This window comes from Miscanthus floridulus, chromosome 3, assembly GCF_019320115.1.
Source record: "Miscanthus floridulus cultivar M001 chromosome 3, ASM1932011v1, whole genome shotgun sequence".
Taxonomy (NCBI): Eukaryota; Viridiplantae; Streptophyta; class Magnoliopsida; order Poales; family Poaceae; genus Miscanthus; species Miscanthus floridulus.
Genome location: NC_089582.1, coordinates 29,588,948 through 29,603,589, shown reverse-complemented (window position 1 = coordinate 29,603,589; position 14,642 = coordinate 29,588,948). Strand labels below are relative to the sequence as shown.

Sequence of the window (14,642 nt, the reverse complement as noted above, 5' to 3'; positions counted from 1 at the left end):
GAGCAGCAACCTCTTGTATATATATTATAGACCCTAGTGGGCTAAATTGGTAGCCCAACTACTCACCTGGAAGCCCAGTCAGGCAAGCCCAAAGAAGGCAGTGCCCAGCCTGGTCGTGCAGCCCTCTGGTCGGACGACTAATCATGATTAGTCGTCGACTAGTCGGACGACCAGGTTTCTAGTCGAGATAATTGAGTCGAAGTCTCTAATCGAGGTCATGGTACCGACCAGACCGACTAATCGCGATTAATCGCGATTAATCGGACGACTTGTAAACATTGCTCTGAAGTAGACAGGAGAGGAGAGGACAAAGGAGTACTGTTATTTAAAACTGATAACAATTAAACATTGCAATTAACCACTTAAGTGTACTATTATTACAACACAGCAAGTTCCTATTCCTCATTTGTTTCATTGTCATCCACAACATGAAGCTGCGGATCATCCAAACCAAAAGACAGCTTGCAATTCAGGTTCATCAAGGGACAGATCAACCACTTCAAGAATGCCAATACCACCAAGTGAATCAAAAGAATCCCCTCCTACATCCCACATCCTTGTCTCTCCTGTCTTGTATGCATCAGTTCTTCTGGACAGATGCCTCAGATTTGAGTGCACAAAGACCAAATCTTCAGCACGCTCGGCAAGTTAGATACGTGTCGGATGGCGTATCCAATTTGCACGAAAATAATAAAAAAGCGGATACTCCGAGGATACGCATCCTGGGCGTATCGGACACGTATCCGTATCCGATACGTATCGGATACGAGATACGGGGGACGTATCCGTGTAACATAGCAATTAAACACAACATAACACATCCTAGTTAAGGTTGAGATTCCGTTCTCTATTTACCCCTTTTGGTCATCTGCAATTTGAGTTCCATCCCAATGGCAGTCCTTCATTTCTGAAATGACACTCACAATATTATATTTTCTGTGATAGTGTCAGTCTTATCTGCCTTGCTCAACATTTCTCTGAAAAGAGTTAATGCATCCTCCATACTACCGGCTTCACAGTAGCTATCAGTCAAAGTGTTATAGGTAGGAACATCGGATTTCAAGCCCATAGAGATCATGCCATCAATTAGGGTATTAAAGGTAAAAGCATTGGGCTTCAGGCCAATCAAGAGCATATCATCAAGGAGCTTCATCACTTTGTCCACTTCACCAGCTAAGAAATACCCATGAATCATAGTATTATAGGAAACAACATCAGGTTTTACACCTGCACACGGCATCAAATCAAAGAGTTTTTGGGCCTCTGTAACCTTTCCTTCTTTGAATAGCTTGTCTATCATTGCATTGAACACAATGACATCAGGAGGAATGCCTCTATCCATCATCTCATAAAATAGTTCCTCAGCCTTCTCCCATTTGCCGTGCATAGAAAAACCATGAATTAGAGTACTATATATTATGATGTTGGGAGACAATCCATCATCAGTCATCTGGCAGAAATGTGATATTGCATTGTCCAGCCGGCCTATCCTGCAAAGACCATCTATTATCGTCCCATAGCTGACTATGTCTGGTGTCAATCCTTGCTGCCGCATTTTGTTAAAAGTAAGCATTGCCTCATCTAACCTTCCGCATTTACAGTATGCATGGATCTGTATGTTGAAGGTATGATGATCAGGTTGCATTCCATTTTGTACCATCAAATCTAAAAGATTATTCATTTCAACAAGATCTCCTTTGGTAGCATACCCATGAAGCAGACTTCTATAGGTGGCGACATTGGGGTTTTCACCACTTTGAATCATAGAATTAAATATTTCTCTAGCTTCTGCGTGCTGTCCAGATTTACAAAGACAGTCTATCAACATATTGTATGTAACAACATTTGGTCGTTGCCCATCTCTGAACATTTCTTTGAGAATTCTAACTGCCTCTTTCCACTGTCCCAAAGAGAGGTATCCATGGAGAATACTGTTATATGTAGTACAATTAGGCATAATATGTTCGTCAATCATCTGCCGAAGGACCTCCTCAGCCTTGTCCATTGCTTTAACCTTGCATAGGCCATCAATGATTGAATTGCAGGTCACAACATTTGGCGGGATCCCATGATCAAGCATTTCACGAAACAGGGTGTAAGCTTTCCGTATCTCACCCTCTTTAAAGAAGCCATTGATTACAGTGGTATAGGACACTGCATTAGGTGGGCAGTTGTCATCCTCAGCCATCATGTGGATCAGCTCGACAGCCTCTTCACATTTCTTCTCAGCACATAGCCCTTTGAGTAGTGTGGTGTAGGAGAAGACATCGGGGGTGCAGCCGAGCTCAGGCATCCGCCTGACCACAATATTCACTGCATCACTCGTCCTCTTCTCAGCACAGAGGGTCCTGAGCAGGGGCGTGAAGATGACAGCCCCGTCTTAATGATTTGGCCCAATGCAGCGAAGCCAAGGTTCAAGCAACCCGCTTGGCAACAGCAGCTGATGAGGATGGTGTAGGTAGCAGCATCTGGAGCCACCTTCTTGCCGCCCGGTCAGGCCATGTGATTGAACAGGGAAACGGCGAGCACAGGGCCGTCGCGCACGGTGGAGGAGACCGAGGCGCGAGCGACGACGGTGAGGAGTTGGGTGAGGGCATAAACGGAGCCGGGCCTCGCTTGAGGAAGCAATTCGTCGAATAGATCGAGTGCGTCCTCGGGGCCGACATCCCCAAATCGGTAACACTTCCCGATGAACTGCTCCAGCTCCCAGGAAGGGCGGCCGTCGGCCCTCCACACGTCCACCGCTGTCGAAACGGCCGGCGGCGGGGAATGCCTTTGGATCGATGGGAGCACCTCGTCGCAGAGTTGGCGCGTGGCCTCGGTGCTGAGGCTTCCCGAGCGGAGGCGCCGTCCGATGATTCGCTTTAGCTTCTTCAGCCAAGGGGGTCGAGCCCCGCTCGACATGGTCGGCGTCGGCGCCGGCGCGCCTCTGGTTCGGCGGGGATGGTGCGCAAGGCACGGCCGCGGTGGTTTGAGAGCGGGGAACGGATCGGTGAAAACTGCATGTGCAGTGCTTGGTACAGGGGCCCACGGGTAAACAACGACTACAGTGCTCTCCGGCTCTCCGAGGCATGCTGCTATGTTTGGGCTTTGACCAAGCAAATTTGGAGATCTTTTTTTTCACAGAAAGAGAATTAGTTATTTGAGCGGCAAACAACTTGAGGTAGTCGAGGAAATACCGAAAGGGGCTCAAACATTTCAAAAAGAAACTCAAATTGAACCGGGAAGGAGAAGAAAAGGATAGGGCAGTCAACCATGAATTGTAACATTTGACTTAAAAAAAAAACATTTCAAAACTATTATTCATTTATTTATGGAACACTGATTTTGCCAATGAAATTTTAGGGCATATTTAAGCGGTCCTCAACTTTCTGGGTTTTTTCATGTTCTGGTGATCATGCTTTTTTATTTGGATTTGGATATTTTGTTTGGTGAAATGCGTAGTAACGTCTGTTTTTTTCTTTTTATATCCTTAATTCAAAATATAAGTCGACCACATCATGTGTCCCCATGTAGTGCTAACAACAATATTAATATTTTGTCAACGAATGCGTATTTTGAAAAACATTATATATTGGAGGTCATAAATCAGAAAGTACCTAGAGCCAATAGAGGTCACATCTGAAATCATGATGAATGAGTGGTACCAGTTGTACTAACACTTTCCCTTTACATCTGTGTACATATATACATAAACGGCATCATACTATATACTGATCATAAGATAGCATGTATTGTATTCCCCAGTGCCAAGAGCTCAACAATGGTCGTCGATGCTCCGAGGACTGAAACGCAACTTTTCCAGCTTAAACACGCACCAGATCATGTCGATCCTAGTTACCTAGCGAAGCATTGACATCCCTGTGCACAAATTCACTCTTACGAAAATTTATGACCCCCACATTGTAGGCGGTTGATTAAAAGGAGCTCCATATTCTCCTTTCTTCCCAGACTAGAACCTGTTCTCACATCTTTGAATACAAATTCACTCATGAGTAAGCCCAAGTAACTGAAGCGTTGTATTACAGTACCTAAAATATAAAGCACTGTGATTCTTAAGCCTCTAAGTTCAACGGAAAAAACAAAAGGTGCATCCTGTAATAAGAAATAAGGCTGTATGCATCTCACAATGTAAAAAAGGCTGGAACCTTTTCCTTCTGAAAAAAGGGCCTTCAATATCCATTGTGTATGTATGTTCAAATATGAGTTTTTTAATTGTACATTCATATTCCTAAACATAAATGCAGCTAATATAGGAATGGAAAGATTTTTCTTTCACGAACATGCAGGAAAAGCTACATATAAAACGAGGGTAAGAAATCCTGCAGTACATATACAATGGAACAAAAATACAGAATAAGGCCATCCTAGTGACCACTACCGGTGTTATGACGGGCCTCCAGTACACCAGGCGCAACCCCTCCAGTGGCTAGGCCACGCCCGCGCAGGAAGAGGCCAGAAGGCCCAAGTCATCAGCATTTACTTTTTTATTGGAATTACTATAATTATTAGGGGGTTATTTCTATTATTATTAGTAGAGGACATATAAATACTTTGTAAGACTACTTTGGAGAATTAAGCAGAAACAAAGTTGTTTCCGGCTTCCTGAAGGGAGCCGGGATTTCCTAGCCCTAGCCGCCTCCTGCTGTGCTCGTGTGAACAGTGCCGCCGCTACTGTAGCACCACGAGAGTTCTAGGGCTGCAACAGCAGCCGCCGCGTTCTCGCCGCCACAGCCCCTCGCCGGCGTCGAGAGTATAGACCACGTCCTCCCCCCTTCCACCCCTACAGCCTACGCCCTAACGCTAGGGCATCAAGCCCTAACAAGTGGGCACAAGGGCAAGGAGGAAAAACATGCCCCTGCCCCGGTCAGCCCCCAAAAATACAACTCCTCCCTAGAGAAAGACTAGCCGCAGCCAGGATAAGGGAGGCACCATCGACCACGAATCAACTGCAATGTTTCCAAATTATCCGTGCACCAAGGATGACAGAGTTCAGCACTTTTCGAGCCTGACCCTCAACCAAAGCCTCAACTCTAGACCTCCATTCATCAATGCTCGTCTGGCTGCGGATAGAGAGATTGCAGACCAACTTGCAAGAGGAATGGCAAGATTATGAAAGCAAAAACACCTCCCCAAACTTCTTAGAGGACCATTTTAGTTCCCTTCCTTGGTACAAGCTAGGGCACTGCTCCCATAAGGTTGCAGGGTCTCAGTATGACAGGTACACCCCAATATCTGAAAGGAACAAAATGCTATGCATTCAAAAGATTGACATGAGATTTCAAATAATCAGCCATTGTAAATGATTTAAGGTGTGCCCTAGACAATTACCCCCATTTGCATGTATATGCAAGTCAAAATGGAAGTATCAAACGATAATGCATGTCTATGCAAGCAAATGCAATCAGATAAGATTATTTGCATTTCTAATGTTAAGCGAAACAGGAATGCCAGCTTCTGAATGAAAGTAAGACAACTCCTGGGTGGTTGCAGGAAGTATCCAAGAATTGCATTCATAAATAGTTATAAAGTCAGAACAGAGAGCAAACTCTTCTTTTGTTAAGTTCGAGAATGAATTCCTATCAGAAAGAACCAAACAGCTCATAAAGAAGCATAAACTTCAGTTTTAACTGGTATGGATTGACATAAAACAACATCATAAGAAAACACCACCAAAAGGATGAATAACCTGTGGACCAAGCAGTCCAGTAAACCCTGTTATTTGCCAACAGCCAGCACTTATCAAGATACCATTTACTTTTGTTATGACGCCGGTAAGGGGGTAGTGGAGGTGCCGGCGATGGCAATCCTTGGCTGGGCAGGGCTAGGGCGTAGCTGCGGGTAGAGTCGGAAACAGCGTTTTCATAAGGGGGTAGTGAATTACTCTTGTAGTAGCAGTTTCCCACATGAGCCGGGACTTCTTTCCCTGGGTCATGGTGGTAGCTTGTGCTTTAAGTACATCAAGCTTCCACTCCAGAGAAGCAAGCTGCTTTTTACAAATCAGAAACTTCAGCTCTAAAGAGCAAGCTTTGAGCCATTAAAAGAATAAAGAAATTCATCCAAAAATGGAGAGATCAAAACAAACTGTTAACAGGATAATCATCTGCTCTAACATTGAGTGAACCTTGTCGGATTACAGTATGACCCAATAAACTGTCCTTTATCCAAGTCAGGTCAGACTCTAATGTTTGAGGAGCAATATTTTTAGGAGACAGACTCGCAATGTTAAGAGTCAAATACTAAAATGATGCCTTAGTTAGAATCTTAGAAACTTGGGACATTTAGATGCCTTGCTCCATCACCTAGCCTCGCTTCGCTGGGCAAGGCTAGCCTTGCCAGCGGAGGTGAGCCGAATTGGCCAGCTAGAAAATCCTGGAAAACACAGATAATGAGGCAAGGTTGCTGGAGAACCAAACAGCTATCTACCTCTGATTTGTTGCCAAGCGAGGCAAGGCGAGCGCTCGCCCGGCGACCAAACTAGGCAACAAGTCAGTGTAGATCATTTGCAAAACGAAATGAGGAGGTACTTTGAAATGACATTCGTATGCAGGAAAAGCTCCAGAAAAAAAGAAAGTGACCAAACCAGAGTAGAACTGAACAAATTCTTATATTATTAAAAAAAGGGGAAATTTTATCTGTATTTTTGCAAGGGTTGTAAGGTAAGTGCAGCTCTAACAAAAGCAGGGGACAGAATACTAGCACGTCAGTTCCTGTAAGGAACGAGACAGCCTACCTGATGTTTTCGACACTTTGCAGCAGGAAAATATACCCTTGATTCTCCCCATTGTCTGAGAAGGCTGAAATACTTTCAAAAGCAAAATCCAAGTCACCTCCTGAAAATAGCACTCAAATTAAGAATGCATGCCTCCCACTTGACAATGATAACAATTTGAGCTGAACAAAAAAAATACACACGCATCAGTGTCTCCAATGGTTTAACAAAGCCTGCTACTCATTACATATAATTCACAATGCAAGTTTCTAATGAATAACTCAAAAAATGGAACCAAAATTTCCATACCTCGAATAACTTCCCTTCCAATTAATGCTGCTCATACCTGAGGTTCATGCAAAAGTCACAACCAGTATTAGCCTGAGAGCCATTACAAACTAAACAATGGCCAATTCAATAGAGGAAGGGTGTTTTCCTTCAAAATTTGCACACACAACTTTGTCCATCATAGTTATGTCATCATGTTGTAGCAGTTAGTATGCTTTCAATGCCTTACTTTAAGCCTTTTAACTAGCTCTTAGAACCTGAGGAAGATCACTTTGGAATTGAAGTAATAACTTGTGCTGTAAGCATCCTTGTAGATATGCTTTCTCAAATGTATGAACACACTCCTGCTGGTGTAATAACTTCTAATGGTTTGAGCGGAAATACCACATTGAAACAGTGAAAAGAGGTGTATACTTGGTATAAACATGTTTTACAATCAGCTGACTTCATCATAAGACTAAGGAACAGGTTTTCAACTCCTCAAGAGTAGAAAGGTGAAAAGAACAGTTTCTTCAGCAAACAAACCAAGGCTACGGTTCTAAGAAAAATAAAGGTTAAGGACCGTCATTGCAAGGAATCCCCTCATACATATACTTCACAAAAGATCAAGCTTGCAACAACGAAACACTAAAATTTACAAAGACAAGAAGACCTACAAGATACATACTACTGGGTAGATAAGAAACCATACTGTAACTTCTCCAGACTGATGACACATCCAAATCATCTTCATGTAAAATTAAGCACAACATAATGCGTCCTAGTTAAGATTAAGAACCTGTTTCCCTCTTTTGGTCTTCTTCAGGTTGAGTTCCATCCCAATGGCAGTTCATCCAATCCGAAATATTACTCACGAAATTATATTTTCCGTTATAGTATCAGTCTTATCTGCAATGCTCAACATTTCTCTGAACACAGTTAATACATCCTCTATCCTACCGTCTTCACAGCAGCTATCAATCAAAGTCTTACAGGTAACAACATCAGGTTTCAATCCCATAGAGACCATGCCATCAAGTAAAGTACTAAAGGTAACAGCAGTGGGTTTCAAGCCAATCAAGAGCATATCATCTAGGAGCTTCATAACTTCGTCCACTTCACCAGCTAAGAAATACCCATGAATCATTGCATTATAGGAAACAACATTAGGTTTTACACCTGCACGTGGCATCAAATCGAAGAGTTTTCGGGCCTCTGTAACCTTTCCTTCTTTGAATAGCTTGTCCATCATTGCATTGAACACATTGACATCAGGAGGAATGCCTCTATCCATCATCTCATAAAATAGTTCCTCAGCCTTCTCCCATTTGCCGTACATAGAAAAACCATGAATTAGGATTCTAAATGTTATGATATTGGCAGACAATCCATCATGAATCATCTGAGAAAATTGGGACATTGCATCCTCCAGCCGGCCTATCTTGCAAAGCCCATCTATCACCGTGTTGTAGGTGACTATGTCTGGCATCAATCCGAGCTGCTGCATTTTGTTAAATGTAAGGATTGCATCATCTAGCCTTCCACATTTACAGTATGCATACAACTGTATGTTGAAGACATGAAGGTCAAGTTGCATTCCATTTTGTACCATTAGATCTTTGACATTGTTCATTTCAACAAGATTGCCTTCAGTAGCATACCCATGAAGCAGACTTCTATAGGTGGAAACATTGGGTTTTTCACCGCTTTGAATCATAGAATTAAAGATCTCTCTAGCTTCTGCGCACAATCCAGATTTACAGAGACAGTCTATCAGCATATTGTAAGTAACAACATTTGGCCGTTGCCCATCTCTAGACATTTCTTTGAGAATTCTGACTGCCTCTTTCCCCTGTCCCAAAGAGAGGTATCCGTGGATCAGACTGTTATATGTAGTACAATTAGGCATAATATGTTCGTCAATCATCTGCCGAAGGACCTCCTCAGCCTTGTCCATTGCTTTAACCTTGCATAGGCCATCAATGATTGAATTGCAGGTCACAACATTTGGCGGGATCCCATGATCGAGCATTTCACGAAACAGGGTGTAAGCTTTCCGTATCTCACCCTCTTTAAAGAAGCCATCGATTACAGTGTTATAGGACACCACATCAGGTGGGCAGTTGTCTCCATCTTCAGCCATCATGTGGATCAGCTCGACAGCCTCTTCACATTTCTTCTCAGCACATAGCCCTTTGAGTAGTGTGGTGTAGGAGAAGACATCGGGGGTGCAGCCGAGCTCAGGCATCCGCCTGACCACAATATTCACCGCATCACTCGTCCTCTTCTCAGCACAGAGGGTCCTGAGCAGGGGCGTGAAGATGATGGCATTTGTCCTCAACCCCGTCTTAAAGATTTGGCCCAATGCAGCGAAGCCGAGGTTCAAGCAGCCCGCACCGCAACAGCAACTGATGAGGATGGTGTAGGTAGCTATGTCTGGAGCCACCTTCTTGACCATGCGGTTGAACAGGGACACGGCGAGCGCAGGGCCTTCGCACACGGTGGAGGAGACCGGGGCGCGAGCGACGGTGGTGAGGAGCTGGGTGAGGGCATAAACGGAGCGGGGCCTCGCTTGAGGAAGCAATTCGTCGAATAGATCGAGTGCGTCCTCGGGGCCAAGGTCCCCCGATCGGTAACACTTCCCGATGAACTGCTCCAGCTCCCAGGAAGGGCGGCGGTCGGCCCTCCACACGTCCACCGCTGCCGAAACGGCCGGCGGCGGGGAATGCCTTTGGATCGATGGGAGCACCTCGTCGCAAAGTAGTCTCGCAGCCTCAGGGGTGAGACATCCCGAGCGGAGGCGCCGTCCAATGATCCGCTTCAGCTTCTTCAACCAAGGCGGGCGCGTCCGGCTCGACATGGTCGGCGCTGGCGGTTGGATCCACGCCTCGCGCCTCCAATTCCCCTCCGGTTCGGTGGCAAATGCAGCTCGCTCTTGGGATGGTCCGCACAGCGCGGCGGTGGCGGGGTGCTGGTGTGAGAATGGGGAACGAATCGAAATTAGTTGGAAGCGGCGGCGGCGGCGTCGAGGATTCGGTGGTGTACTCGCGGTGGCGGCTGGGCTCTGGTGGCTGCCTTCGCGTGCTTGGGGGAGTACTGATCACGTGCCTGGGAGTGGGCCACCAGGTTGGCATGTTTTCTTTGGGCTTCGACGTTTGACCAAGTAAATCTGGAGTTGTTTTTTTCTTCAAAGAAAATAGAAAATTAATTTGAGCACCAGACAATTTGAGGCGTTATGTACAGAAGAGTGGCAACCGAGGAAATACTGATTTGAGGATCTAAAATGTCAACAGCAAACTTAAAAAGTCAAAATGAACCGGAAAAGAAAGAGAGAGAAGTCGACCATGAATTGTATATTTGACTTTAATTTCTGTTAATATTTTATAGAATAATGTTTTCTTTTTTTTGAAAAGGTTATAGAATAATGTTGAATTTATTACCACAAATTCCTCTCATGTTGATGTTGATACCGTGCTCATATCATGCAAATGAAGCTTGTCGTCTCATTTTTATGATCAGTTCAAAATAGTAATCAACCACATGCAGTGAGAATAATAATAGTTTTTAAACCAACCAAAGAGAAGTGAATTGTATTAAAAGAAAAGAAGGTCCAAACTAGACAAACAACAACCCAGAAAAGAGTTTATAGCAAAAAAAAACAGAAAATATGCAATTACGACGACTAAGGTATGTTCACAACAACCTACTCTTAAACAAGGACAAGTAGCCACACAGTAACCCACAACAAAGACAACACCTAACATATGTAGAAGCAAACAAACCCTTGCCACCCCACCTAGAAGACATGACCTTTTAAACCCATCAGTAGTTTAAGTCTAACATCAACGACTTCTATAAATACACCATTGCGTCCATGGGCGGACCTAGGCCCAGCGACCCTGGGCGCCTACCCGGGCTGTCTCCTTGACAGACGTGAGGATGCCTGTCTCGGCGACCACAGCTGCACCGCATTTCTATACTATACCTTTGGTTAGTAGGCTCTACTAAATCAATCACTCAGATTACTGCTTCTTAAGTCTCACGAAGTGATATATATGTAGCAGAAACTCAGCTATCATGATGTACTAGTACAGGTTAATAATTGACTTTTAACTTCTACTACTTAGTAAAATTATCATTCTTCGATGGTTTCAAAACTCAAAAGACTTAAAAAATACAGCTAGCGCGTACCTTTGAGCTTACATAATGTATACTGGACTTCTTTTTTAGTACAACGTATACTTAATTTTAGTGTCATAGGACCTGTTTGTTTTCTAGAAACAAATTGCCACCATTTTATCACAAAAAATTGGCTCACTTGTATAAGGTTAGTGTTCAAAATATTTGCTTCATCTTAGTAAGACTAATAAAATCTTACCACAAGCTTTTGAATTATTGACATGTGCACAATCTAATTTATATGAGTGGTCGTCGATATATTTATATGAACTTATTCATCAATATTATATTCGCCCAGGCTCTAGAAAATTCCTGGGCCCGCCACTGGTTGTGTCCTCGTTGAACTCCTGTCCTTCCCAACAAATAAGCAATTAAAAAACATAATTGAAGGTGTATATAGTGTGTTGTAAATCCAAGAGTACATAGAGCCAATAGATCACATTAGAAATCATGATGAAGACATGGTACCTAGATCACTGGCTGTGGTGAAGCACAGTACATATGTAGGCACAATACCATATCATATATTGCTCGGTGATTATAGCTAGCATGTCTTATTCCCGATGACAATGCACTGAGGGACGGTGGTAGCAGCCACCAGGGCCCCTCTGTTAATGCAGCCAGACAGCTAAGCCAAGCTCTCGGTCGTGACCACCATTCGCAGGGTCAGTTTGGTAGCTCTCTCTCTCCCCACATTTCCCAATGGCTCCAACTCCTGTTTCTCTCGCCTCCGGCTCTGCTCGCTCCCACCTGGAAAAAACTATTTGATAGTGCTTCCTCATTGGCTCTAGCTGGACAGCACAGAGGAGTGTGGGTGGAGAGGCGAGTTAGAGAGGGGCATGGAGGCTAGAGCGAGGGTCCGTCGAGGTCAAGTGCCTCAGGACGAGTGGCGACCTCGCCTCCTTTGTCAATGATGCAGAGGGGCGTGGGAGGCGCGCTGCTAAACTATGCCTCTGATTGGCAATCAGTGAATAACGGGGTTTTTCACTACCACACGTAGTGCAAAAGGGATAGCCGGAAGAGTGCTTCCTATATGGAGCTAGGCAAAGTAGCATTATTTGGCATGGCTACGTGGCTTCTCACGTGGAGTGGAGCAGGCAGAGCGCTGACAAACTATAGCACTCGGTTTTATGAACAAAACAAGCGTTACTTTAATATTGAAACATATATTTTAATCCATTTTGAGAACTACTTTTGAAACATAATTGAATATTTTTTGGGGGGAAAAAGAAAACCCTATTTGTGGCCTAATCGAACCTTTTTAGAAATCCCTTTTTCAATCAATTAAAATAATGAAATCTGCATAAATGCAACACCCTAGGAAAATTTGAAAGCTCCAGTTTGGTTTTGGTGAATTGATGAAACCCTAAGTGCTAACCTAGTTTATCAAAGTGATTATGAGATAGGTGGCACATTCCAAGTGGTGAAGTAAATGAAGATCATGACATGATGATGGTGATGCCATGGTGATGATCAAGTGCTTGGACTTGGAAAAGAAGAAAGAGAAAAAAAACAAAAAAACTCAAGGCAAAGGTGAAATTGATAGGAGCTTTTCGGTTTAGTGATCGAGACACTTAGCGAGTGTGATCACATTTAGGATCAATAGCCGTACTATTAAGAAGAGTGAAACTCATATCGAAATGCGGTTATCAAAGTGCCACTAGATGCTCTAACTCATTGCATATGCATTTAGGATCTAGTGGAAAGCTAACACCCTTGAAAATGTTTGTGAAAATATGCTAACACACGTGCATAAGATGATACACTTGGTGGTTGGCACATTTGAGCAAGGGTGGAGAAGATGGTGAAGTGAAGGAGGTGATAGTCACTGTCAAATAGTGACCGAACACTGGTCACATGGTGACCGGACTCGGGGAGCAGCATCCGGTCATTTATAAAAGGGTAAAGTATAATTTACACCCTCCAACTATCGCTAAAGTATAGATTTCAACCTCGAACTTCAAAACCGGATAACTTTGGCCCTCCAACTCTCAAAAAAGTTCAAATTTCAAGCTTCTGGACGGTTTTGCGTATGAACAGTACTTTTGGTATTTTTAGGAGGCGCCGAAATTTTATATTATTTTTTTAAGCATCTTAACGTCCTCAAATGAAAAAACTCAAAACTACAAAGTTGTAGAGCTCATTGAGAGCTACAACTTTGGTATAAAAAGTATTTTCATTTAACTCCATACAAATAATATATTAGTGTTCTAATGCGGCAAGCGCTAGTTGGCGATTATTATGGTGCTGAAATTTTATATTATTTTTTCGAGCATCTTACTGTCCTCAAATAAAAAAAAACTCAAAACTACAAAGTTGTAGATCTCATCGAGGTCTACAATTTACATATAAAAATTATCTTCATCTGCCATCGTATTAAATGGTTTTCTATTTTTTGAAATTAGAGTCTCATCACGCGACAAACAATTTTAGACCTCGATGAGACTCTAATTTCAAAAAATAGAAAACCCTTCAATACGATGGCGGATGAAGATAATTTTATATGTAAATTGTAGATCTCGATGAGATTTACAACTTTGTAGTTTTGAGTTTTTTCATTTGAGGATAGTAAGATGCTCGAAAAAATAATATAAAATTTCAGCACCATAATAATCGCCAACTAGCGCTTGCTGCATTAGAGCACTAATATATTATTTGTATGGAGTTCAATAAAAATACTTTTTATACCAAAGTTGTAGCTCTCAATGAGATCTACAACTTTGTAGTTTTGAGTTTTTTCATTTGAGGACGTTAAGATGCTTAAAAAATAATATAAAATTTCGGCGTCTCCTAAAAATACCAAAAGTACTGTTCATACGCAAAACCACCTAGAAGGTTGAAATTTGAACTTTTTCGAGAGTTGGAGGGCCAAAGTTATCCGGTTTTGAAGTTCGAGGTTGAAATCTATACTTTGACGATAGTTGGAGGGTGTAAATTATACTTTACCCTTTATAAAAATCAGTGGAGTGCTCAGGCTACTCTTGGCCTGAGATCAGACGCAGGTGACTGGACTCTAGCTGAACACTGTTCTGCATCCGATCCTGTTGACGTGGCGGTGCACAAAAAAGAGGGTGAATGACCGGACATTGGGCGAGTCTGGTCGGGCGTGACCGGACGCGTTCGGTCATGAATTTCCGCCTCTAGAACCTTACTGGAAGTGACTGGACCCCAGGCGAGGGTGCATCCGGTCGCAACTTATCACGTGGCGTGAAGCTATCTAGCCGTTGAAATTGTGTGGATGAGATTAAACCGAGGGGCCACGTGGCACGCATCACGTGACCGAACGCTGGGTGGCGTGCGTCCGGTCGCCCTAACCTACGCGTTTGGTCGATACGCAGTGGGGTGCTCTGTGAGCCCAACGGCTCTATTCGTTGGGGGCTCTATTTAAAGGCGTGTGGCCGGCTCTAGCTAAGACTTTTGGGCCATTTACATTAACATAGCAACCTTGTGAGCATAGCCAAAGCCCTCCCACTCATCTCCATCA

At 43.5% G+C, this 14,642-nt stretch overlaps 1 protein-coding gene and 1 pseudogene across 7 annotated transcripts; both read right to left on the bottom strand.

Moving 5' to 3' along the window:
- Nucleotides 1–458: 458 nt before the first annotated feature.
- On the bottom strand, nt 459–3,047 carry LOC136545341 (protein Rf1, mitochondrial-like; annotated as a pseudogene).
- A 701-nt stretch (nt 3,048–3,748) lies between these two features.
- LOC136545339 (protein Rf1, mitochondrial-like) lies at nt 3,749–10,044 on the bottom strand. Of its 7 annotated transcripts, none has more exons than XM_066537365.1 (4): nt 7,779–10,044; nt 7,022–7,058; nt 6,734–6,894; nt 3,749–6,372 (listed from the first exon to the last, which is right to left on the bottom strand). In XM_066537365.1, the coding sequence occupies exon 1, from the start codon at nt 9,837–9,839 to the stop codon at nt 7,851–7,853; it is 1,989 nt and encodes a 662-aa protein (XP_066393462.1). In that variant the 5' UTR covers nt 9,840–10,044; the 3' UTR covers nt 3,749–6,372; nt 6,734–6,894; nt 7,022–7,058; nt 7,779–7,850. The 7 variants fall into 7 exon arrangements, with proteins under 7 accessions (XP_066393462.1, XP_066393463.1, XP_066393458.1 ...); XM_066537366.1 differs by having other exon boundaries at nt 6,734–6,833; XM_066537361.1 differs by having other exon boundaries at nt 7,022–10,044.
- Nucleotides 10,045–14,642: the final 4,598 nt, after the last annotated feature.